Genomic DNA, 26,017 nt, shown 5'->3' on the forward strand with positions numbered 1-26,017 from the left:
TTCTCATTTTGCTTGGCCTCAAAAATGAATTATGATCCTAACTGGGTAAATGTGGATGTATTCAAAGGGGAGACCTTGGTTCACATTTCTCCCAAGTGTTGGCATATTTTCAGTTGCTAAAGTGCGATCTCCTTTCAGAAACTTATTCCCAAATAGCTAAGGCAAAGTCTTGGTGCATGTGAAAATAAAAGGCCTGGTTTTTGATGCATTCTCTGACCAGTTTCAACACAACTGAACACCTGGAAATCTTTTAAAAAGGGAAAGAGAGAGAGAAAGACAGACTTAATTCTCAGAAAACTTTTGTTAGTCACGTAGAGGAAATATGGCTGGTAAACCAGTTAGCCCAGCTCTGTGGTATTTCTGCTCTTATCTTTGCCACTTTCTTAGAGTTATTCAGTGGTCACTGCCACAGCACAAATGGATAGCTTTTGAGGTCAGTTTATGGAAAAGTGTACAAACTCTCAGACATCATAAAATCTGCATTTAAGGACTTTCAAAGGAACTCAGCAGATTGAACTGGCAGGATGAAATTGTTAAACTGCGGGTCATGTCACAAAGCTTTGGCAAAAGCTATGATTTTTGTAGAGGTTGTGACAATTGTGGTAGCTCAGGTTGGATCAAGATATTTGGAGAAGGGACTAAACTCACTGTATCTCCCCCTGGTAAGTAACTTTTCTGATTTTTTTAACCTTCGTTATGAAAAATAAAAAGGTACGCCTTTTTTTGGAAAGAACTACAATTGTAACAAAATTTATCTCTGCCATATTCTTGGCCTAAATATTGGAACAGTGATTTTCCAGGTACCAGCAACTGGATATGGAAACGGAGCTACTTTGTAAGTGACTTCTTCCTTTTTCGGTCAGCAAGAAAACTGAAATTCTATGTTTAGAATGCACAAACAGGCAAAGACAGACAGAGGGCTAGAAAAAAATATGTTCCATATCATTTATGTAGACCACTGGTATGAGTTATCGCTTTACTAGCCTTTTTTGTAGAAGGCCTTTATGTGATAGTTTTCAAAACAGTATTTTGTTAAGTGCCTCTTTTCTATATTTTGAGCTGTATTATAGTGCTTCTTTCTGCAAATAATGTACAAAATCCATGTTCTTGATTTTGATCTTGTGTCTAAGAATAGTGGCAAAATTGAATTCTTAAAGGTAAGTTACTATAGCTCATAAATGAAGTCCTCTTTTTATTGCTCAGATATTTGGAGAGTAGGTTGAGAGCAGTCAAACCTTATGGTACTGTGAGCCTGTTTATATTGCCTGGAGAAGGCCCAGTTTAGTGGAATTTGCAAATTCCACAAACCATATCATGCCACAGTCCTATAAAAAATCTTCATGGCTTTAAAGCCTCACTTATTCATTGTCTCACTATTATAGGAAATTTTTCTGCCAGTTGCTGGAGATAAAAGGGGTAGACAAGCCACTGGTAGAAAAACTTGATGAAATGGTCCACTACCACACTGTTCAAGAGAAAAGTAATATTAAAGATTGTTTCTTGAGGCCCAGAAGACATAAAGTTTTAGGCCTGTTTCTTATTATTTCACAGTCTTTTATAAGAAATTCTATTTTCAGGCATGGTCGTGCACACCTGTAACACCAGCACTCCAGGAGTATGAGGCAGGAAGGTCACAAATTAGAGCCCAACCTGGCCAATTTAGAGACTTAAGAAGTCCCTGTATCAAAAAAAAAAAATAATGAAATAAGGGCTGGAGTTATAATTCAGTGCAAAGACCACGTGTTCTGAGTTCAATCCCCAATAATGCAATAAAATAAAATAAAATAAAATAAAATAGAGAAATTCTATTATTTCCATTTCACAGATGAGTTTTACTTGTTAGAAGGTCATTTGTTTATAGAATGTCATGTAAATAGGCATGACTACAAACTTGTGACAAAGTTTGGCATTCAAATGAGATTTGCCTATTCCAAATTTCCTAGTGTGGACCATTATCACCATTAAGTCATGTTTTTATGTTCTTAATATTTTTACTTCTGATGCCTGGTCTTTTCCATGTACTGTTTCATTGATTGATTAATAGTAGCTCATACCTGGTATTATTATTTATGCATGAACACAATACTGCTGCTTCTAATCATGGCACTGAAATTACTTCCCCTGCAATACGATTATAGGTTTCATGTTGAATATGAATTCATTAAATATCAAAATAGGATCCTTAGGGTACTTCTATAAGTGCCAAGTCACTTTAACATCAACTGTGCTCAAGTTCATTTTTGTACTGGAATCAAATTTGCCAGAAAGTCTAAGCTGCTGACGGAACTAGAGCAGTTGTACTAAATTGCAACCCTCACTGACACAACTCAGTGGCCTTAACACCATAATAAATAGCTACAGAAATGGCCATCAGTGAGGACTCTCTGATGTCCAGAGCAGAATTAAAATTCAATGATCTGGATACGGTAATGGAATTTCCAAGTTAAAAGGGAAAAACTTTGAGAGATCATCATGAAAAATTCACATTCTAGAACAATTCAAGTCTACTATCAACGGGATTTGGATTTTAAGAAGCTAATTTACAGTCAACTCAGATACCCATCCTTCTGTATGAATCCCCAAATAACTGTGAGTAATATTGAATATAGGCTTTTTAAATGATCAAATATGTGATTCCTTTCATTGGTTCTCTTTCTAATTGAGTTAATTTTAATTAATTAAATTACATTCTCAGGAAAGAATGACTTTATGCATAAAAACATTTTAAGGGAGGCAATTTAGGAGCTTCTGGCAAATCCTGAGCAAAGATATAATCATTCTACCCAACTTAAATAATAGAAGAGAACAGACATAATCCAAACTACCTGGCAGACTAGGTTCATTCTTAAATACCTGATTACACTCAGATATAATGCAATTTTGTATGAGATTTATCTTTTTTTAAACTGTCAGTGGGACAAATTTTTATGTATTTATCTAAATCATCACAAATTTTTGGCACAATGGGAGACTTTTTAAAAAGGCTTTTCAGAGACTGGGTAAGTGGAAGCACTATGATCAAGGTGGTCCTGGAACAAAGTTTATCCTTACAGGTGAATGTTCTTTCCATCCTGCAAAGTGGGGAGAGGAGGTAGGAATGCAGGTGCTGCAAGCTACAGCACAAGGGTTGGCTGAGAGATCTTGCAATTCTCCTGGTTTGGTCCCTTATTGCAGTGGGATCCATCGAGAACCTACGTGATTTAGTCCAGGTCCTATAAAGTACTATTGTTACTGATCTAGCTTGGGAGATATTAACAAGAGGAGAACCAACTGTATATCCTTGAGAGATGGAAGGGTAAAATTTTATGTTCAAAGGTAAAAGAAAATTTCATTGGAATACATAGTTTTTATTAACTGATTAAAATAAAAAACTAATTTTTATTAACTGATTAAAAGGGACACACCAATTTTTCAAATATGATGTTTTTCCCATTATAAAATTAGAAAAAGGTCTTTAATGCATGAATCCCTCAGAAGAAAAGCCAAGTATACAGTGGACACTGCCTTTAAGATCCATTTTGGGAAATGGAGGAAATGGTCATTAAATAAAACCATTGCACCTCACTGTGGCCTAGTGCTGTGGACCTCCCGACAGTTAACAACATGCACAGATCAGGATCTCAGCACATAGCAACAGGCAGATAGCTCTTACTGACCAACATGGCTTGGAGTACCATGCCTCCTGACATTTCTCTCCTTATTCTGTCTGGAATGGCTAGGCAAGGAATTATAAGCAAGGCTTTAGCATGACCTGATGGAATATAGTTTGAAGTTGAACAGTCTGGTAGGAAGCCTGAATCACTTATGTATGTTGCCTATTGGGAAATCAGCTGTTACTCTGGGGCAGCACAAGTAAAGCCTCTCAATGTCCTGACTCTCATTCCAGCTTCAGCAAGTCTTCTTTGATTGTCTTAATTCACAGATAAGACTGGTGAGGGCCTGCTGAAGTTTGGTGTGTGCAAGAGAGGTTTCCTGTGATGATGTCTTTGAGAATGGTAGTCATATTAGAGCAAAGTAGATGCAAATGGAGAACAGAGGAATGACCTTTACTGCCATAGATTTAGTTGCAATGGCTAATACTGAATTTCTACCAGTAAAGGCAGAGCCAATGAGATTGGTCCGATGAGATTACACTGTCATGTTGGCGTGCACAGAACAACCAAATTACACATAGTTGGCAATGATGATGATGATAATAATAACCTCTTATCCTCTTGGTTATTATGATAAAAACAACTAGTTTTTAAAATGAAATTCTGTTTTATTTTTTATTTTAAAAACTAAAAACTAACAACAATGAAGACAAAATCAAAACAACACAAAAACAACAGAAATGATACATTACCTCAAGACAAAATGATTGAAATTTACAATGGTTGCTAAATTACATTCTATTATCTTCAACGAAGTTGCTCAGTCCATTAGACATAAGAATGTAAGGTTGATCAAACAATCAAAGATAGTAACAAGTAAAAAACAATATAAACAATTTTAAAAAACATTGGAAATGATGCAGAGCTTCACCATACAAAATGGTAGGAGTTCAACAATGGTTCTTATACTGCATATTGTTTTCAGATCAGTTACCAAATTCAAGCGTGTAAAACTGGTCAAGAAAAAATTTTTTAAGAATTGACTGTTCCTTTCCATAAACATCACACATGAGCAATACACCTATTCCAGCTATCCTTACATATACATATAAATTTTGTTTTTCATAAAATAAAATTCTTTGTTCATATTTTATTACATTTTTTCTCACTTCAGTGATGGTGATGTTGAATTAATTTTTATGAACAGCATTGTTTTGAGATTAAATAAAGCGCCAAAAAAAGTTAGTCCTTTTATTTTTTTAGCCATAGAACTTCTTATGAGCAAAACGAACAGGGAACCGAACGCTGGTTTCTACAGAACTCCAGGTTATCAGGGTCCTCTTGGATTTGAAGAACTCAGGAACACTTAACTGGTCTAAGGTTTTTTTTTTATATGGGTCAAATCACTGTGGACTTCTAGCAGGAATATCTTTGGCAGAGGAACAAAAGTTACGGTCACAGGTGGGTATCAATAGAATCCATGTCCTAGGTAATAGACAGAAGGCAAGAAATGACCTTTTCGGAATAATGGTAAGAATGTTGAGGACTAAGAAGGGTTGAAGGAGAATTTTATACAGAAATCTTATGAGGGATTTTAATAACATAGTTATTCCAAAGGAGAACAGGGATAACGTGCAAAAACGCAGATATATTTGGCTTTGTTTATAAGTGAACTCCTATAAAGTTCTAACATACAGTGTATGTTATGATATCATTAAAGTGTCTGAAAGAGTGGGACAATGCTCATTATAACAGGTAAGTCTGTTATAGACTTAGTAGAGTCTACTTCCTTATTTCATGGCCAAGAGTGTTGAGGGAGAGTCTGGGTTTTGCAGGGAGGCAGACCTGGAGATATGACTTCACTAGTTACAGCTTAGTGAAATTGGGGGATTTTTCCTTGGTCTCAATTTCATCCATAAAATGGGGTAACAGTGTAAATCCAGTGAGGTTGTGTGATAAATGAATGTGGTAATGTGAATAAAGTTCTTGGCATATTTTCTGTTTTACATTTTTATTTTTAATTGTTTTATTACAGTAGTGAAAGTGGGAGGGAAGGGATTTTTAAAAAGAGAAAATTGAAGAAAAAAATGGAGATAGAGCTTTTGCAAGTGGGAAGGGGAACATTTTCTAATAAGTTCCCAGGAAATATTCTTCCAATAAAGGATATAAAAGAGTGAATGTGTTCATGAATGTTGGAAACCTTGATTATGAACAACTATAAGTCAAACCCCAGTGTAACATGTGGAGTAAAAACAAGCAAGTTTCCACCAGGATCTGCCACTTCTGGTTTTGGCGAGTGTATTAACCTCTTGAATTTCTTTCCATGGTTATATAATAAGGACTGCATTCATTACCTTGTGACAGATGGGGGTGAAAGGCCACCACAGTGGGCACTTGTTCAATGGCACTTTATCTTCCTATTGCTGTGCATGAGGTTGTTTCAAAACATTCAGTACTTCTGCTATTCTAGTAACTCTGTTTACTGATATTCTATTTCCCTCACAGGTAAAAGCTTTAACAACGGTATTTCCGCCAAGCCCACCATTTTTCTCCCTTCTGTGACTGAAACAAATCTCTATAAGGCTGGGACATATCTTTGTCTTCTGGAGAATTTTTTCCCTGATGTTATTAAAGTATATTGGAAGAGAACAGATGACAATAAGATTCTGGAATCCCAGCAGGGAGATACCATGAAAACTAACAACACCTACATGAAGTTTAGCTGGTTAACTGTAACTACAGATTTTATGACTAAAGAGCACAAATGTATAGTCAAACACGAGGCTAATGGAGGAGTTGATCAAGAGATCCTCTTTGATCCCATAAAAGAAGGTATGTGTAAATCAGCACACATACTATATAACCTTCCAGAAAATTACTTTACTTATTCTGTCATGAAATAATGAAAAGCACTGTACATTTTTCTAGAATGCTACTTTATTTATTGGTAACCCAACTACTCTGTTATTTTCCTGTAGAATCACAAAGGAGTCTTTAGGGGAAAAAAGTTGAAAAATTTATTGAAACAGTTTCAATTTCATCATTCAAAATATTAAGATATGACATTTCTCAGAATTGTTAAACGGATTCAATGAACAACATGTGAAAACACATGTTAAGTCTAACGTGGCAATGCTATCCTTGATGTCTTTGGTGGAGAAATAAGAACAATTATGTATCTTTCACGAATGTTCTACCAAGCAAACAAAGTCACTCACTTCAATCTTGTGCTAAAAAATTAATCCTACAAAAAATGAGTTCTTAACAAAGATTTCAGATGAAAGAGTAAGAGCCTGGCTCAGTAAAGAATAGAGTAACACTGGCCACTGTATTCCATGGCAACCTTGAGATTTTCTGATTTTTACTTTACATATCACTGGCAGACAAGAAAATCATAATTAAAAGACTGGGTGAAGCTGACCTGTACAAGCACGCCTGCACTCTCCATGACGAATGTATTTTTTGCCATTGGCAAATGCTGCTCAAGAAATGTTTACTGGACTATTCGTGCATGAAGAGTAAACACTTTTTCCGAATCTCTCAGTGTCACTCATGATGCAGGCATGATGTCTCAAAGCAATCCCTTTGATACGATGAGGTACATGTCTACATAGCTGGCATAGGGCCTAGGGAGCTCTAGTAATGTGCTGTGTGTCAGAGTCCTGAGTGTTAATCAAGGTACAAAGGTCTCAAGCAGACTGAGAAAGAATCATTTTGTACCTTTCTGTTATGGTTGATACATTGTGTCAACTTGGGAAGTCTAGAGGTTTGGCTATAGTGACTCAGCAGTTCTACATCCTGGGGTGCAAAGGATATGCCCTTCCTGCTCTAGGATGTTGTTCATTGTGTCAGTGTGAGAAGTTTAGAAGGTTAACTATGTGAGTGCTGCCCCCCTGGGTGGGGGTAGCCTTCTTAACAATGTAAGGGACAGAAAGAGGCTGTTTACTATCATTCTCCCTTTGCTCTTGTTGCTTTGCTGTCTTCTGCCTCGGAGCCAACCAAGTATGGACTGAAACCTCCACAAACTGTAAGCTAAATAAACCTTTCCTTCCTTAATTTTGGGCGTTGGGTATTTTGTCTCAGCAACCAGAGAAAAGTAACCAAGACACTTTCCCTACTGATAACCAGCCCCTTTAACCTGTGAAAAACACACAGATTACAAAATGTGTGAAGCCTGTGCTAGGCACCATCCTGATTCCCCAAATGAGGTTTTGTCCTTTGGAATCCTTAGTTTCTACAAGGGTCAAGGAGATTTGAACAGTTAGTTGAGAACAGGCACGATTTGGAATGATATGGCTGCTTTTCTTTCGGATTGTCTTGGACAATATACTTCCTTGAGGTAAAAAAGAAAAAAATGTGTCTTACTTGAACTTCTAAGATATGAACCATCTGTACTGAGTTACATGGAAGAAGACCAATAATTTCTGTAATTGTGGCACTCAGATTTTTGTACCTTTCCTATTTCTTTATGAATTGATTTATATTTATTCATGGTGCAAATATATCTGTATGCAAATATATATCTAAAACATATTCATTTATATATTTACATATGCATATGAATATATATAGCCATAAATTCATACCGGTTAAAATATGGGCATGCATAATTGACAAGTTCTTAATCTCATTTGTTTTTAGTTGTCACTACTGATTCTGAAGTTTGTTTCAAACATGAAACTGGTAAGTTTTAGTGTATGTTTACCTTCACCTCATGATTTTTTTCTCTCTTTGATCATCCTCACTTTTGAGCTGCCTTGGCATCAGTTAGAAAAATTAGACTGGCTAGACGTTGCAGAATAGACAGAGTGAGTGATATTTTAAATTCATGTATTACCTCCTAGCCATCATGTTAACATGGTAAACTACTGGTTTACATGTAGGATGACTTCAGTTAGAGGGCTCATTGGTGTACTCTGAACTATTTCAACAAAAGGACTTTATTCACTTGTCTCTTGCTTCTAATAACTGGGAAAAGTATGATACCAAGTTAATTCTAAACCTTTAAAAAAATCTTCCAGCTGGTTACTAGTGATAAGCACTGCCATTTCCTTTTTTTTTTTTTTTTTTTTTGGAAATGAAGGCCTTGAGTTCATGCATTTTCATGTTTAATTCTCAAAGTGCTCCTGTCACATGGAACAATACTATCATTTTATAGATGAAGATAAGGAACTACAATTAAGTCTTTCACACATGTGAACATAGCCACATCTGGAGTTGCACCTCAGGCCCTCAAGTGAAAAGTTCGTATCCTCATTCATGCTAAGTTCTTCCTCTATGATGGAGTGATGGAGCAAGAAACTCCAAGACCAAGGCCTAGAGACAGGGTGGACATGTAGTTGGTGGGAAATGTACTGCTTCTGAGCATCAGAGACTAGATGCAGCCCAGGTCCTCAGTGGTCAAATGCAGGAACATGAGTGACAGATTCATTTGTAATACTTTGCTCACCTGCCAACCAAGAAGAATTACACTGAACTCAGGTTATTGAAGATACAAGGACACAGATGAGAAACTTCTAGCATAGGGATTCATTTAGCAGGCTCAGGTCCAGTAAATTTCTGGTCCTCCCTGTCTACATATGTACCAAGAACATGAGTTCAAGCATTAGTTCCACTTTGCTGACCTGTCCTCTGTATCCAGTGTCAATAGCTGCTGCAGCAGGGAAGGGTGGTATGTAACCCTTACCTGACCAAGGGCAGAGAGTTAGGAACACATTTCCTGAGACTGCTTTGTACCTCATGGGCTTGTGATTCTTGAGTTCTGACTATGAAGACAGACCACGTAAAATGGAAATTTCTCTAGGAAGAGACTTGGTCTTGTGACACTGTGGAGCCACTGCAGCCTGCTGTCACTGTCATTGGTTATGACTGACATCACATATTTCTTATACAATCTCAATAGGTGACAAGTGCTGTTACCTAGTAACATGACAGTTACAAACAGAAACATGCAGAAAGGACAGGCAAGTGTTTCCCAATCAAGAAACATCTCAAGGGATCTGGAATAGCCACTTTCTTCCATCTCTGTAGTTCTCTTTTCTGTAATCTCCGCCCACCTGGCTGGGAATACCACATTTCCATGGACTGTACCTTCCTACTTATTGTGCTGCAAGCACAATCTATAAGGGCTCAGATGCTTCTAAGTCAGCAACAGAACTTTATATTTATACTTAAACTTTGGATGTCTAGGGTGTTTATTACAATTAGAAATGCAAAATCATAGAGTAGATAATATGTTCTTTAAAGTCATATTGGTGGATGAAATTCTCAGGCTGTTACTAAAACGCGTAACATCAAATTACTATGTCCTCAGTTTGTTTGCAAAAAAGCTATGAAAACAGCTTCCCCTCCTCTTCCACAGGTTGCTACAACATTAAATAAGGTTTTCCATGCAAAGATTTCAAAGCAATGTTTGGTATCTTGTTAGTGTTTAGTGAATATTACTTGTTATTACTTAGAGGCATGGTGAGGACAGAGAAATCTTACTAATTATCCCAAATATTTTCCTCTGTTGGACTACTTTTATTTTTTTGTTGGTGGTTTTTTTTTTCGTTACCGGGAATTGAACTCACGACCTTCTGCTTACCAGGCAGGCGCTGTGCTGCTGAGCTAAATCCCCAGCCCCTGGACTACTTTATTAAAAATGAACCTGATATTTAATATTGAGAAGGTTCTAAGTGAATTTACCAAGGCTGTTAACCGAGTTGAGTTGCAAGCTGAATCTCATCCTTGGTGATCCTGGTTGAAGTGGTGGACGCTGACCTTTAGTTTTGGGTGTGGTGGGTGGCGTCATTTCGGTGTAGGTCATCAGAAACCAATGCCTGTGACAGCTCCTGTGCTGTCACACGCGCAGCTGAAACTCATGACAGTACTTCTTGTAGGTTTGCTACCCCTGCAGCTCACCGGCACCTCTGCCTACTACACCTACCTCCCGTTGCTGTTCAAGAGCGCCATCCACGGGGCCCTGGTCACCTTCTGCCTGCTTAGAGGGTCCTCGGTCTGCTGTGATGGGAAGAGGGCCTGACGAACGGAGGCGGAAGTGTCTCCAACGTTTCCAGTTCCCAGCAGCACCTGCTGAGGGTCTGGCCGGCTTGCATAGCTTGGCCTCCTGAAGTACACTTGCCCATCATTTTGTGGTTATCATCACCAGCGCGCAAACGCCGCGACTTTCCGCTGCCCCAAGATGCAGCCCGCACCGCCTGAGCCGCGTCTCCCCATGACCTCCACAGCCCCTCCAGCCAGCCAGGCCCTCGCACCCTCGATGTGCACTGCTCCTGCTTCTGGTCGGGGCTCCGCAACCATGCACCGCGGCACTCCGGAAGCCTCCGCTCTACCCACCCAGACAACGGCCTTGTTTGCCATTGAACTGCGCTGTTTTTCATAGTAGACACAATGCATTAAAAACGTCATCACAATTCCTTGGGTCGTGTTCAATTTGATGAAACTGAATTGACAAAGAGGGTGTGGGGAGGGGGCGCGTGGGAAGCACGCGCGGGGAGCATGCGCGTTGGGCGGGGGCGCGCTTGGCCGTTGGAACCCCCTTCCGTCCCCCGTAACGGCGGCCGTAACGGCGGCGGGCGAGTCGCAAGGCTGCGCGGGAGTCACCCACAGCCTCGGAACACGGACTGTGAGGAAATGGCCGAGCGCAGGAGGAAGAAGCGCGCTGAGGCGCAGCCGGAGCAGCCGGAGCAGCCCCAGACCCCCCGCCCCAGTCCTGGGGAACCCGAACCAGAGAAGCAGCCGCTCATGGAGGAGGCCCCTGGGATCCCGCCCGGCCGTGCGTGGCTCCTGTTCTTGATCCTGGTGCGGCTCTGTGAGAAGGCGCGCATCCTGCAGACGCCCCGGACCCGCCGCAGCACCGCGCTGGGCCTGGGTGAGCGGTGGGAGGGCGCGGGCCTGCAGGGGGCGCTGCTCCTGGATGGCGATGGGGACCGGGCTCGGGGAGCGGCGGGAGCGGCGGGCCTGCAGGGGGCTCTGCTCCTGGTCGGAGGTGGGACGCGGCCTGCGCTGGATGAGCTGAGGCCTAATGCAGAATCCCAGACTCAGCGCTCAGCCCGGTCAGAAAAAGTTACGTTAGGACAGCCAGCATCAGTTTGTAAAAATCACTGGCTGCCTCTCACGAACAGACATTATGTTGCTCGGCATTTAAAACAGACAGTATGCTCCTAGGTATTGATACCCATTTGCTTCCCCATCTTGCTGTGGAATTTGGATATCTAAAATTGTAGGCCTTTTAAAATGTAAGCATTGGAAAGTTTTTCTTTCTCCGTTGATAGCCCTCGTTTTTTGTAGCATGAGATTGAAAAATGTTGCTGTCTCAGTGAAACCAGTTGTTTCAAAACAGTTGTTCCAAGCTAGGCCCTTGGTCAGGCGGCTGCTGGTATGAACGGAGCTGTGGATGGATGTCTCTCCATGCAAGTTACTGTCCCTGGTGTCCACCGTGTGTTCGCTGGCTGGTGTCGTGGTATGAGGAGTCCCCACATGTGGCATGGTGACAGTGCATAAGGAGTCGCGTGTAGATTTTACGAGCTGTGTAACTGTGTCCACAGACACATCCCACAGACAGAATCAACAGGGCTTGGAAATCACTGTCCCCAATCCACGCTTCAACACGCTGGGGTCCGTCACATGGAAGATATCTGACGAGTGTTGTAGAGCAGTGACTGAGCACGGCAGTGTTTCCCGAACTCCGAACAGGGAATTCATACTTAGGGGTGTGAGTGCAGCAAAACCAGCAAAGACTTTCAGGAAAAGGTGGGATTTGAATTGTGAGAAAGCACTAAGCTTTGACTGTATGGAACTGGTGCCATCAAGTCTTATGGGCTGGCAGGATGGAAGTCACCAACATCCCACCATAGGAGTGCAGTCAGGCAGCAGTGAAGTTCCTGAAAGAGGAAGAAGTAGGAAGCGGGTTAAAATGTTGTTTGGGACCAGTCCCGGAGAGCCTAATTCATGGCTGGATGCAGGGCATTTGAACCTCTTTCTGTAGGAAGTATTGATTAGGTCTTCTTTTTAAAATCATGTTTTTGTTGAGATGAAATCACCTAAACCTCTTTAAATTCAGTGGCATTTAGTACGCTGAATTTTTAAATAGAGCAACTCAACCAGAAGTGTGGTTCACAGGCGGCAGTGCATAGGTGGACTGGAGATTGACTGAGAAAGGAGAGAGGAAAACATGACTGGAAAACCACTACTAGAATCCAGGCTGCCCTGGGGTAAAGGAGGGTGGTAACAGTAGGGATGGAGAGGAAGGGATGGGTGAGAGCTGATGAAGATAGATTGAAAGGACTAGAGGGATGGTGAGGTAGATGAAGAAAAGAAGGGAAGAGAAAGGATGAGAAAGGTCATCCTGGAATGAGGATTATGGATTTGGAAATTATCTTTGTAAAAGTGGAATGAAACTTTAAGACTGGAGGAGATTGTTAAGGGATACCAATGTGGAGAGAGAAAAAAATGTACTTTGTTAATTATACTTTGGGAAAACTTTAAGAGCTAAAAGGAAAGAAAAACCAGATTGTGTGTAATATGTGCTTAGAAAAATAAAGCTAGGAAAGTTGACATGACAAATGATTAGAGAGAAAAATACAAATATCTGATAAATACTATAGGAATGTCGAACAGCTTAAAAATTGAGGGAGACTATTGATTTTTATGACAAAAGTGTTATTGGTCATCTAAGAAAGTTATAGAACCTTATAAGAAATAGGTCAACAATTATGTCAGAGAATGGCTCAGGGGAAGTGTTTTTGGTGCCAGGGAAAGGAAATTTTTGAGGATCATTGAGAAGACGAATGGATTTGGTAGCATAATGATCTTTTCTATTTCTTTTAAATATCATGTGTAAGAATTTTGCCCGTAATTCTCAGAAAGAAGTACTGTGTACTAGCATGGTTGAGTGAGACAGTTTTTGGTACTACATTTCTTACAATTAATGAAACCTTAGAAGAGACACAGCTGTTTGGAGTTTAGAGAGTTTAATTTTAATTTCAAAGTGGTTCAGAGTGTATTAGATAGAAAGTGTCATCCTAGGGCTGAGAGCACTTGCCTAGCATGCATCAGACCATGAGGTGCCAGCATCACCAAAATAATTTTTTTTTTTGAAGATCCAGTGAATAAACCATTTAAGTTTGCAAGCCACATTCATTTTTTTCCATCTTCCCTTTTTAATCTATTGTCATAACTTTTTAAGAGCATTAAAGTCCATTTTTAGCTTACAGGCAGTGGAATAACAGACAGTAGACTATAGTTTGCCCATCCTGATATAAAACAAGACATATAATAGGTAAAGCTTCTGAGAAGTGTTTGAAGTGAGCTCAGAGTAAGAAGTCATATGGGGAAAGAGCTGGAGACACATGATTGGGAATGTCAGCACTGTGATTTTTAATTGAGTTTGCATTTTATTTTGTTAGCCAAGCTGAATAATTTTGGAATTATTTAAAAGATTAAAGACTATAGTTTGTAAGATGAGACAACCAAAAGAAATATCATCACAAAAACTTGGAGGGAAACAAGACTTCATAAATAGTTAAGTAAATGCATTTCTCCATGACAGTGAGGAGAGGATACATGGAAAATTATCAAAATCAATGCCTTCAAAACTCTGGAAATTAACCCAAAGCTTACAGCAAGCTAAAGAGCATTAATTCATGAAAAAATGTGGAACCTTTGTAAGTTTGTGATGTTTTAAAAACTTGTTCCACCTCCATTTCCTCTCCTCTGCCCCATGCTATCCTTGGAAACAAGTAGCTTTCTAGTGACAGAAGTGTCCACCGAGCATGCAGCTCTTCATTAAACCCCTCACCGAGGGCAGTGTCCCTGTGGATCTGTCTCAAGGTTCCGTACAGCCTCGGGCACTGGGCTTGTGCTGGGCCACCTCGGTGCCAGGGTCCAGGAGCTCAGGAGAGCTGACAGTTCCTCAGGGCTGGAGGTGCAGGCGGGCTCTCAGGTGCGCTGCTGAGGAGGAGCTTTAACCATCTCCTGATGAGCATGAGGGCCAGGGTTCTAGAGTGGCCTCTGTGGGCTAGCAGTTTTGCTAAAAGAATCTCACTGAGAGTAATTTCTATATCTGTTTCTCCTGAAAAATTTATACAAAGGAATAGAGAATAAGAGACAATAGAGAATAACAAGAAAAAAAAAAAACCACAGCGAGATCAAAGTCATCCCTTTCATCACTGTTTCACAGATGACCTCAGAGGGAGGTACAAACCTTCCCAGCCTCTCCCTTGCCCATGTCTAGTCCCCCGTAGCATGAGGAGAGGTTAGCAGGATTCACAGTCTGCTGCAGGCCCTGGAGTTGTCCGTGTGCTCCTAGAACAGAAGCAGTTGGCCACCTGGCCTTGTGTGTGCTCTCTCTAGACATGGAAGCAAGTGCATTTGAAATGCTTCATTTAGGGGCTGGGGATTTAGCTCAGCAGCAAAAGCGCCTGCCTGGCAAGCACAAGGTTGTGAGTTCGGTTCCCGGTACCGGAGAAAAACCAAAAAAAAAAAAAAAAAAAAAAAAGAAATGCTTCGTTTAAAGGAGTTTATAAAAAACCTTCTAATGACTTTTTTTTTCTTTTTCCAGCTGCCTTTCTGGGATTTTTACATTGGTAAGATTTAGTTTCTGTTTGAAATAAAAAACAATTGTGTTAAAAATTTCCACAACAGTACATAGTAAAACAGTTCCTGACTAGGTATATAAAATATATCTATGTATACTAGTGTACACATGTATTACTGCCTATTGCACAAATCTTGTGTGAAGTAGCATTTACAAAATAGATGTATTAGGGAAATAATAAGTTATGAATTAAAATACTTTTGCTTTTCCAAAGAACTTGCCACTGTATTTCTTGAAATGTCTACTTTTCCTAGTATATTTTGTAGTTTTCTTAATCATTTCTTCATTTTATAGTAACTGTGTTAGTGACATAAGTATAAAGCTTTTGGCAAGCTGGCCAGTTGGAAAACAATAGCAGTGAACAAATGTTCCTTCTTGCTGCGGTGAAGCAGAATTGAATAACTCTGAGCCTTCAGTGGGTAGACATAGGCACTTTATTTTATAGAAGTGATTATTTCTAATAGTTGTGTGGAAAGTGAGGACATTTTCCGCCTCGAATGCTCTCATGTCCCCTGAGCTCTGGGGCTTCTACTCCTGGGAACGGTGGAGTCTGCCCACATTCTGCTGGCACAGTGCTGCTGTGTCCTGTGGGCCTGCAGGGAGCTCTGGGCGTCAGCACTAAGGCTGGGATGGTAGGCGGCAGGGCGCTGAGAGCTGTAGGTACACATGGACCACATGGAAATAGTGGGTGGGGAACCAGAGTTTTGCTTGCTTTTCCACTTCATTAAAAAGCACTACATAAATTAAACGTAGCATAAGTGCTGACTGTAACTAATTTCTTTGTCACATACGAGCCTTTTGTCACTGCCTGTTCCTGTCGAGTTGCATGCTAAAATATTTTCCAGCTAGTTCTGTGTTCTTTGGCATTTCAAGTTGATCCTTTAAGTGATGTTACCTTTATTTAAAAACTGATTTAATATAGAGTGATTTTATTTAAAATTATATTCTGAGCACTTTTCAACAATTACACAGGCATGTCTCAAATCTGGTACGTTTGAATCACTTGTTAAACAAAAACCTGCCTTTGTTCTCATTTAGAGGCATGAGGTAGAAGGAAGAGAGGGGAGAGCTACAGGGATTTTAGATTTACATGCAAATAAGGTTCAGAACAGGGTTAAGGAATTTCACTTGTGTGCTGCCCTGGATTATATATGCCCCCAAACGTGTATAGCATTGACTCAATATTTATTATTAAGAAATATTTTTCCTTTCCATAACTTTTCTACTTTGCTTATCTGTGACTTTGCAGTACTGATTTAGAAATCTGTTATTATAATCTTATAATAATTATATAATGTAATTATATAATAATCATATAATATAATCTTATAATAAAATCATAATATGTTATTTATAATTGTATAATATAAATGTAATCATTTATATTATAGATATAATCTTATTTTCTAGGATACATTTAACAACACTTTTTGAGAATGATCGCCATTTTTCTCATCTCTCAACTTTGGAGCGGGAGATATCATTTCGCGATGAAACGGTTAGTTCTTTCTTCTGAGGAGTTAATTTGTGTATTAAGAAGAGTAAGACTGTGAAGTAGAAATTTGTTAGAAACAGAAGTGGATTTCCAGTGACTGGTGTTTCACATTTCTCCTTTGTGTCTATATGAATCTTCTAGAATACTAGGTACTTCAGCTGCTGCTTTTTATTTATATCAGTATAATCCCTGCAATGATTTGATGACCTGGATATGCTAATGTATAGCATTTAAATATTTTAAAGGTATTATTTCCATAGGACATAAAGTGTTATTAAGTAAAGAGGATAGCTGTGGCAGTTCGGGCCTTCTGGGTGACAGATCCCTGAGTCCAGATAACAGTCCGAGGATTCTTTGTACTATGTAGGCTGGTAAGTTACCTGTCTGATTCTGAGTCATCTCATTGGTCAGTCAGAAATAATGCCCACCATACAGGTTTCAGAGAAAATGAAGGGAGATAATGAACAGAGACTCAAATCACAGTACCTGGCACAAAACAGTCTTATTACTAATAACAACTTACATGGTGTGATTGAAATATATGGTGAATGCTTAAGTTTTTAAAAAACGTATGACAGTATGTGTTAGTCCCCTTTCTCTTAAAGGAGGGGAGGTTTATTGTGGCTCATGTTTTCAGCCTTAGTCCACTGGCTGAAAGGCGGGATGGCATGGTAGAGGGACCTGGCAGGGGAAAAGCTGTTTACATCTTAGGGAATAGGAAGTAGGGAGAACCGGAAGGAAATAGAACCTTCCAGGTCATGGCCGCAGTGACTGCCTTTTCCCAGCAGGCCCCACTCCCTAACAGCACATCAGTACAATGCCCCCAGTCACCTTCCAAACACGTGAGGCTTCTAGGGCCATTTTAGATCTAAAGTATACCATAGAGAAAGACATATTGCCACTAACCCCCCTCAAAATATTCCCCCTAGCGTCACTTAACATACTTACCCCATCACTCCTGCCACTCTCTGTAGTAGTTCTGGAAGTCCTCTTTTATGAGTGCCTTTAGTTGTGCAGTCTTGGCTACCTTGATATCTGAATCAATTCAGTACTTCTACATTTCTGTCAAATAAAAACATTATAGTGTGTCTTCATCCACCTTATTCACCGGATCTGGCACCTGTGACTTCTGGCTGTTCTCCAAAGTCAAATGACCATGAGAGTTGAACATTTTGAATGGATTCAGGACATGAAGGTGGACACAAAGAGGGCTTCTAGAACTGTTCCGGAAAGTGGCAACAGTGCTGGGATAAGTATGTTTGTTGTGAGAGTGAGTATTTTGAGGGGCATTCATGGCAGTGTATGTCTTATTATAATGATTTTTTTGTTTTGTTTTGTTTTTTTGTTTTTTGTTTTTCTTCTGGTACCAGGAATCAAACTCACAACCTTGTGATTGCCAGGCAGGCGCTTTGCCACTGAGCTAAATCCCCAGCCCCTATAATGATTTTTAAAAGTTTAACATTCACTGTATTTTTGGATCACACCTCATATTTAGGCATTTACTATTTCCCTGTGTACAGGTTTAGGTATATTGATAACTAAAGATATCTAAAGATATTCAAGATATCTAAAGATATTCAAGATAGCGTTCATTTTGTTGAAAGCTGTCATTAGATTTCTTCAGATTTTTGTAATGCCTGCTTGTATCGCCTAAGGAAACTTCTGTGACTTCATATTTTGTCAGTCAGAGCTGTGAGATAGACACCAGTTCAAACAGCTTCAGTTTGGAAGCTACTGGTGTTGCTTAGCCTATCAAAAATAAAAACGTGGACTTCCAGTTCACAGGATCTGCTTGCAGCTTGTGAACTTGGGAATTTCTCTGAAGATGGGCTCTGAAGAGAGAAAACAATGCCTCAGGAGAGCTCAACAGACTTAAAGTATTCTCACAGTAGAGTGTGGTGTTTTAATGAGAGATGTTCAGGATCGCAGCGGGTGGCTTCCTAGCACTGCCAGGAGCAAATTCAAAGTGGGGTGAAAGATGGAAAAGATGACATGAAAATGGAGATGGACACATAGAAAATTAGAAAACTCTTGCAGACCACCGGGAACAGAATCCAGGACAGGATGGATGCGCCCCCGGCAGAGACAGGGCTATGGCAAATGAAAGGGAAGAGAAGGTGGTAGGCCAGGTACTGGCACCCTCAGGGGCCCGCATCCATCCCCAGCACCGAGGGGAAAAAATAGAAGGGCAAAAGCAAACAAAAGCAAACACAAAAATCTTGGCTTTGTAGATTCTTAAAAATGAAAAATGTCGCATGGGACAGGTGCATACATTGGCTTCAGCTCCCACTAAATGAAAAAATATTTGTTTTCATATTTTAACTTGGCATTTTTCTTTAATTCAAAATAACTCAGTTTGGGAAGATGAACAAAATATTTTCTTTGATGAATGGAGGTGATACTGAATGCTGCCCAATGCCAGGTATTAATCAGACACCAGGATCCTGTCCAGAATGATTGTGGTTGTACTGTTTGTGCATACAACTTTGTGACTGCAGTCAGTAGAGACGAATGACGTATTGACAAAACTGAGTGATCTGAGGTTTTTAAAAAGCTTTCCTGTAAAAATGCCATTTAAAAATGTAACATCAGTGGATCTTATAAATATATAGTACTTTTTGGAATTTTGATTTTGTATAATTCAGGATAAAAAGTACTTTGTAAAATATAAAATAGTGAAATAAAACTAGAATAAGTGTAGAGTTAGTGTGTATCATTTTTAATTTTTGGAAAGAGGAGAGTGTCAGTTTGACCGTTTTAAGTAGTTTGACCCTTTAATTGCTTGTATAAATGGTGTGTCCCCTTGTTTTTTTATCTTATTTGAAAATGTCAGAGTAATGAAGGAAATAATATGAAACAACCTGCTTTTTAAAAATCCTCGAGGTTTGCCTTTAATGATGTAAACATTAAATGTCATCAACAAGAGCTAAAGTAATAATATTAACAAGAATGACAGTGGGAAGAGGGGAATTAGAGGAAGGGGAGGGGAAGGGGTGAGGAAAGGGAATTATAAAAAAGAATCAAGAATAAAGCTGTATTATGTACATTTACCCACTCACCAGATGGTTGTAAACTGCGTGTATTGCAAACATACTAATTTTAAAAAATGGGGAAAAATCCTTGTGTTTTAAATCAGGCGCACTTGCCGGGCATGGTGGCACACGCCTATAATCCCAGCACTTGGGAGGCTGAGGCAGGAGGATCATTGCGAGTTCGAGATCAGCCTGGGCTACAAAATCAGTGTAAGACCAGTCTGAGCTGCATAGCGAGACCCTGTCTCAAAAAAAAAAAAAAGAAAAAAGAAAAAGGCAAACTTCTGTGACTTAATGAAGTCATGATTTGTACAGTGGAGTGAGTCACTAAGATTGCCCCCTTTCCAGATCACCTCTGTGGGCAACAAGAGCCCACCATTCCTTTGTGCAAGAGGCAGACACGGGGCTGTAAAGTAAGACAGGAGCAAGAAGTTCTCTTCCCACAGTATGCTGATGATCATGATATGATCTTAAGAGTATGAGGAAAAAGGAGTAACTGTATGCAGAATTGTACAGGGTCATGAAGGCATCCTTATTTATAATAGAATTTATAACACAGCACATTTCAAGTTCAGGGGTAAAATCACTTTTGCTAAAATCAAAATTATATTGTATGCATATTTTAAGTCACAGTTAGAAAAGCTAGTGAGGTGTGGTGGCGCAGACTTGTAATCTTTGCACTTGGGAAGCTTAGCCAGGAGGATCGCCACAAGTTTGAAACCAGCCTGTCTCAAAACTTGAAAATAACAAAGAAAGAAAAAGGGGAAATAAATGCTTGTTAAAACATTTGATCATCCTCAAACTCTTTAGTCTGAAAATTTTCAGTTTACAGAAGAATTGAAGGAATAGTTACAGTCTGAAAACACACGATTTCTTAGTCCACTAATGCAAATGGAGGAGTACTTAGTAATTCTTATTATTGACTTTAACTCTTTTTTTCAGAAAAAATATATTCTAAAATGTTTTTAAAAATATTTTTTACTCAGCAGTACAGTAGGTTGAAATTGTAACTTGTAGGAAAAATGGATAGAATTAGAAACCATCATGGTAACTGAAATTAGCCAGAGAAAGTTAAATATCACGTTTTGTGTTATTTGAGGAATGAAATGGGTGATTAAAAATAAAATAAAGAAGGAGAGATGGCGGGAAGCTAGAAGGAAGACTTCAGGAGATTGAGAGGGGTGTCACTGAGAGGGGGACAGACGGGGAAAGGGGCTGGGTAGGGTTGAAAATGATCAAGGGTGTTAAGTGCATGTACAGATCTCCCCAAACAACCCCACCATTCTGTACTATTGACAGGCACTCATAAAGAAGTTTAAAATGGAATAAAATATTTTAAAGTTTTATTTATATTTACCATCTATGCCTTTTATTTTTTTTTATAAAGGCACTTTATTATTCTTACTTCAAGACCCTTATTGAAGCGCCTTCGTTTTTGGAAGGCCTGTGGATGATTATGAATGACAGACTCACTGAATATCCCCTGGTCATTAATACAGTGAAACGGTTCCATCTTTATCCAGAGGTGAGTGAGACTTGAGACAAATAATACTTGCCGTGTGATTCTTAATGAGATAAAAATTCTGACCTTGTAGGGTGATTGATTATCGATGTTCTTATAGTTGAATAGAGCATTAGTTCCTTTCTGAATATATAAACATTCATGTCAACCCAAAGAATAAATGCTAGTATAGGAGACATGACCCGATAATAAACCAGCCAAATACGAAAGGAAATCATGAGCGCTAGAGAGGATTCTCCATGCCTCTGTGGGCCTTGGATACCATGTGGGTGGGCACGGTGACCACGTGAAGGGCCAGCGAAAGTGATGAGCAGGACGGTGCCCTTGCAGGGACAGTTACATTAGTGAATGGAGGCTTAAGGGGCTGGAGGTGTAGCACCAGAAATAGCTGGATACCTTCTAGTACTTGGCCTTAAAATTCAGTATGGCTTTATTGGAAATCTGCAAATTCTACTTGAAAAACAGCAACAAGGGATTAGTAAACTCCATTTGTTGATGCTTAAGATAGATACTAAAACTGTCATGGTAGACAATTTACTTTCAAGTTATCTAAGAGTGTGGCAGATGAAGTGAAAGTTACTTAATTTTAAGAGTCATATTTTATAGGCTTAAAATTATTATTTAGCTCTTGAAATATTTTAGATTATAGAAACTTAGAGAATAATACTCAGTATATTTGATCAGCCACCTAGACTAGAATGAGAAAATGCTTATCTTTTGGTGTTTTGGGCCCAGATTTTTAAAACAATTTACATATTTATGTAATACCAAAGTCACCTTTACTTCCAGACCATTTGCTTCTCTCTTCTTCCCACAAGATCCCTTATCGTACATATGTGTGGATTCATCTGATCCATTCCAAGTGTGCTTTTATGTGTTTTTGAGTCCCCGTAAATGCTCTCATGCTGAATATACCTCTCTACAACCTTTTCCTCAGCATTACTTATATTTTTAAACTCTGTGTATGTATGGATATTTATTTCTTTAATTTCAACTATTTAATAAATTTCAAATTTTATTTCTACATTTCCCTATTAGTAGACACCAAGTTATTTCTAATCTTCCTGTTACCTGCAGTTCTGAATGCAGGCTCCTGTAGGTTTTTCCTTCTATGCATGGGCAGGATTTTCTCTAGGCCACGTACACAGAGGTACAGTTGTGGTGTTGTATCCTGAGGAGACTTTTGCAGATTCTTTTGGATTTTTCTCTTGTATATGATAATGTTGCTCATAAATAAAGGCAGCTTTACTTCTTAGTGTCCAACCCATGTACTTGAAAACACCTCAAAACAGCTTTATTGAGCTATAATTGGCTTACCATAGCTGGTCACATATGAAGTATACAGTTTGATGTGATTTGGCCCAAGCATCCACCCAGGAAGGCATATGCAGTCCAGACATGGTCTGGTACATCATGCCAGGAGTTCCCCTGTGCTCCATGGTAATCTGTTCTTGCTCCTCTCCTCTGCCCGCATTCTGTCCCCGGGAAATCACCCGTGTGCTGTCTGTCACTGTAGTTCTATTCACATTTTGTAGAATTTTATCCAAATAGAATCATTGAGTTGTTCTGTGCCTGGTCTTACTTTTACAGTTGACTGAATAGTGGCACAGACGGTCAGACGTTACTCATTTTCCCTGGGGAAGGGAACAGACTGTGCCACTGGGGCCACCAGCGAGATACCAGTTTGGCCAGACAGAAGCAAGACCAAGGGGAGAGCCTAGGCCAGAGCTCTTGTTGGAGGTCTATGGGATAGGCAGAGCAGGGCAGAGTAAGAAACCCGTCAGCAGAATCAGAAGACAACTGGAAAACAGGGAGAAAATACTTGTCATACATGTCACAGAAGGAGGGCTGGTCTCTGCAATGCAAAAGAGCTATGTGTTCTGGTTTGGAGATGAAGAGAGCTGGAAAAAGCGACACTTTCATCACTGCCACAAGAAAACAACCGGACAGACTCTTAAACTAATGCACTTTCTTGAACTCATCAGAAAACTGAGCTCACAGAACAAACACTCAACACAAAATTCTAAGAGGGATGGGTGCCTGGAGAGAGAAATTGGGTGTAAGCCCTCAATAAACAGGGATAGATGCTGCCAGATGATATATTAACCAGCAGGAAGACTAAACTAGAAAAATTTTAATGCACTACTAAAGGCTCAGTGTGAGGTAGTGTTAGGTGCAAAGGCCCGGGGGTCACAGGATTTCCTGGGGAAGAAGGGGAAAGTATAGAGAATGTTTTCCCTGTGCCTGTGAGGGAGGGAACAACAGCACCATCCATACCCCTTCAAACTCATGTCCCCAGTCTCCTCTAATTAAAAAATGTCATGATCTGTGGGGAGAAAGTATCAAAGCTATAGCTTCAGGACATTGGTGAGTACTCAGCACAGCTGGTAGAACAGGTAGAAAAAGAATAAATTTAAAAAGCAACTGTGTTCCAAGACAAGGGCTAGGACCACCTATGAGGTTACACCTGCAAGACCCTAGTTCACTGTACCCACCTAAGACAAAAACCTGTCACCCCCACCCCAACTCTGTATTAATGAACTGTGAATGAAAATATCACAGTGGAATAGGGCTGGGTGAGGTTTTGACTTTTGGTGCCAGGCACATGCTCTACCACTGAGGTATACCCTGGTCCATATTGGGTGGCTTACAAAGAACAGTTTCTTTCTTTCTACAGAGCAACAATAGGCAAAACTCAAAACCCAGCTGAAGACATTGTACCATGACAGTAATTTGAGATCACTGGTGTTGATAGCAACAGCAGACTCCAATTTGGGGAATCATAGCAACAACAGGCTTCAAACCCAGCCCGTCTCCTGGACTAGTTGGATACAAACCCCCAGATTAAAGGCTTAGCTGAAGGAAAGGAAAATTCTAGATGCTGAGAAGTCCAGGGTCAAGGCTCTGGGAGGCTCAGCTGTCTGCTCAGATGGTTGTCTGCTGTCCAGATGACTGCTTGATGTGATGTTGCATTCCCTGGGGACAAGGGGCCGTGTCTTCTGGTGGTAGAAGGGAAGAGGCCTGAACCCTACAAGAAGCCTGTTTTGTAAGAACCTTACTTCCATTCACAGAAAATGAGACTTCAAGTCCCAGCCTCTTAGTGCTGCCACACTGACCACTAAGTTTAACACCTGAGTTTTGCAGGGAGCACATTCAAACCATCGCAGGGCCACTGGTGTTTGTGCATTGTGAGGCTTCTAAACTCCAAATCTGAGAAAATGAGGCAGAAAGGGAAGCTCAGGGCACACATAATCATGTTAGTCTTTGGGCTCTATGTCTGCTTCCTACTGTCCACTTCCCAAGAGCCATCTTATGCTTGTTTTATATATAATACATAGGGTTTTTATTTGTACTTGGGAGGAGTAATAGGGACAAGGATATGTATTCTTGCCCCAAAGGAAATACATTATTTGTGTATTGTCTTTAAATTTTCCTTCTGTTGAAATTATTTTCTAATTCCGCATGTTGTTTTTCTTTGAGTCATTGTGCATTTACAATCACGTTGTTTAATTTTCAAATATTTGGAGGTGCCCCAGATTTGTATCTTTTAAAATGTCACTTGTAATAGTAACAGTTGCACAGTCTGCCTAGAATAATGGAAGTAGTTTCTGCACCAGCTTTCTCTGTATCCTGTGTTACTCGTCAGAGGCATGGTTCTGATCTTATTTCCTCTTATGATTATCTATCTATGATGAATGCAAGAGTAAGACAAAATACCTGTTTCTTATATCTTCAATTTAAGGTAATGTTCACTTTGCAAATATAAAACGGGGACTTGTTCTAGCGTTCAATAATTATTATTTTAAATTTTTGTTTATTTTTTGATTTTTCAATTATATAATAAAATCTTTTTTTGTTCCATTAATTTCTAAAAGGATAGCCTTAGAGGCCTTTACTTTTTACTTATTCAACAATATTTATTTAATAATTAAGAAATATTTTTAGGTTCTTCTGTTACAATGGTTTCTAAAACTTGCCAGGGCTATAAAGAACAGGTGAGAAGGCATTGTTCTGAGTCTTATTTTGACCTTTTGTAAACACAATATGGGGAAGAGCTAGATTTACAGCCAACTCTCAGGTAGTACAACAGTGTCGAGTTGTATATTTGTTCATTTTGTGCTCGCAAGATTAATTTCTCACATGAAGCTGAAAACCTAAGTTTAGAGCAGTGTCTTGAAAAGGTAAAAGTATTTAATGCTTGCCGTGTACCTGCACTTTCTATACAAACCCTTATCTCCCCTCCTTCTTGCACAAGAGGCTTAGGGGCCGAAGGATGAGTAGGAGTCAGAAGAGCTGTGATTGGCAAAGTTCAGAATTTTAGTTCAGATCTGATATGAAAGCCCTGCTTTCCCTGCTGTGTAGGAGCACATCCCAGAGAAACAGAATTCCAGATGTAGTGCACACTGTAGTGCAGTACTTTTGTGTATGTGTGAAGAATACACAAGCAAAGGAACCATGTGATAAATTTCGACAGAATGTTAAGTTGTTAAAAATAAAGTGATAAAATAGCAATTCTATACTTACTGGATGTGCAAAGGTGTTTATGCTCTCATTTAGTGATGCATATTCTATTACTATCTAAAGTATGATCTCAGTATGTCATACGAGTAACTCTAGCTGCATGCTTCAAATGCCCAGGGAGGAGACCAGAAGGACGACTGCCCAAGTGTTAAAGGTGTGAGCTCTGGGTGGTTCTGCTTTCCTTTTCCAGCCCTCCCTCCCTCTTTCCCTCCCTCTTTCCCTCCTTCTTTCTGTTCTTTCTTTCTTTCTTTCTTT

The 26,017-nt window shown here is 39.7% G+C and overlaps 1 protein-coding gene and 1 gene segment (V, D, J or C); both read left to right on the plus strand.

Moving 5' to 3' along the window:
- Positions 1-531: 531 nt before the first annotated feature.
- LOC106150013 lies at positions 532-11,008 on the plus strand. The segment is given in 4 exon segments: positions 532-662; positions 6,099-6,425; positions 8,235-8,276; positions 10,475-11,008. Coding segments are annotated over 4 exon segments (627 nt in total).
- A 66-nt stretch (positions 11,009-11,074) lies between these two features.
- Positions 11,075-26,017, plus strand: part of LOC102021528 (probable C-mannosyltransferase DPY19L2) — a 60,665-nt gene continuing 45,722 nt past the window's right edge. For all 3 annotated transcript variants that reach the window (XM_013521261.1, XM_013521263.1, XM_013521262.1), the window contains exons 1-4: positions 11,075-11,466; positions 15,157-15,181; positions 16,603-16,690; positions 21,107-21,244. In XM_013521261.1, the coding sequence (XP_013376715.1) occupies positions 11,094-11,466; positions 15,157-15,181; positions 16,603-16,690; positions 21,107-21,244 (624 nt within the window). In that variant the 5' untranslated portion in view covers positions 11,075-11,093. The remainder of the gene's footprint in view (positions 11,467-15,156; positions 15,182-16,602; positions 16,691-21,106; positions 21,245-26,017) is intronic.

The sequence above is a fragment of the Chinchilla lanigera genome, unplaced genomic scaffold (genome assembly GCF_000276665.1).
Source record: "Chinchilla lanigera isolate Chin_1 unplaced genomic scaffold, ChiLan1.0 scaffold00059, whole genome shotgun sequence".
NCBI classification, from domain to species: Eukaryota; Metazoa; Chordata; class Mammalia; order Rodentia; family Chinchillidae; genus Chinchilla; species Chinchilla lanigera.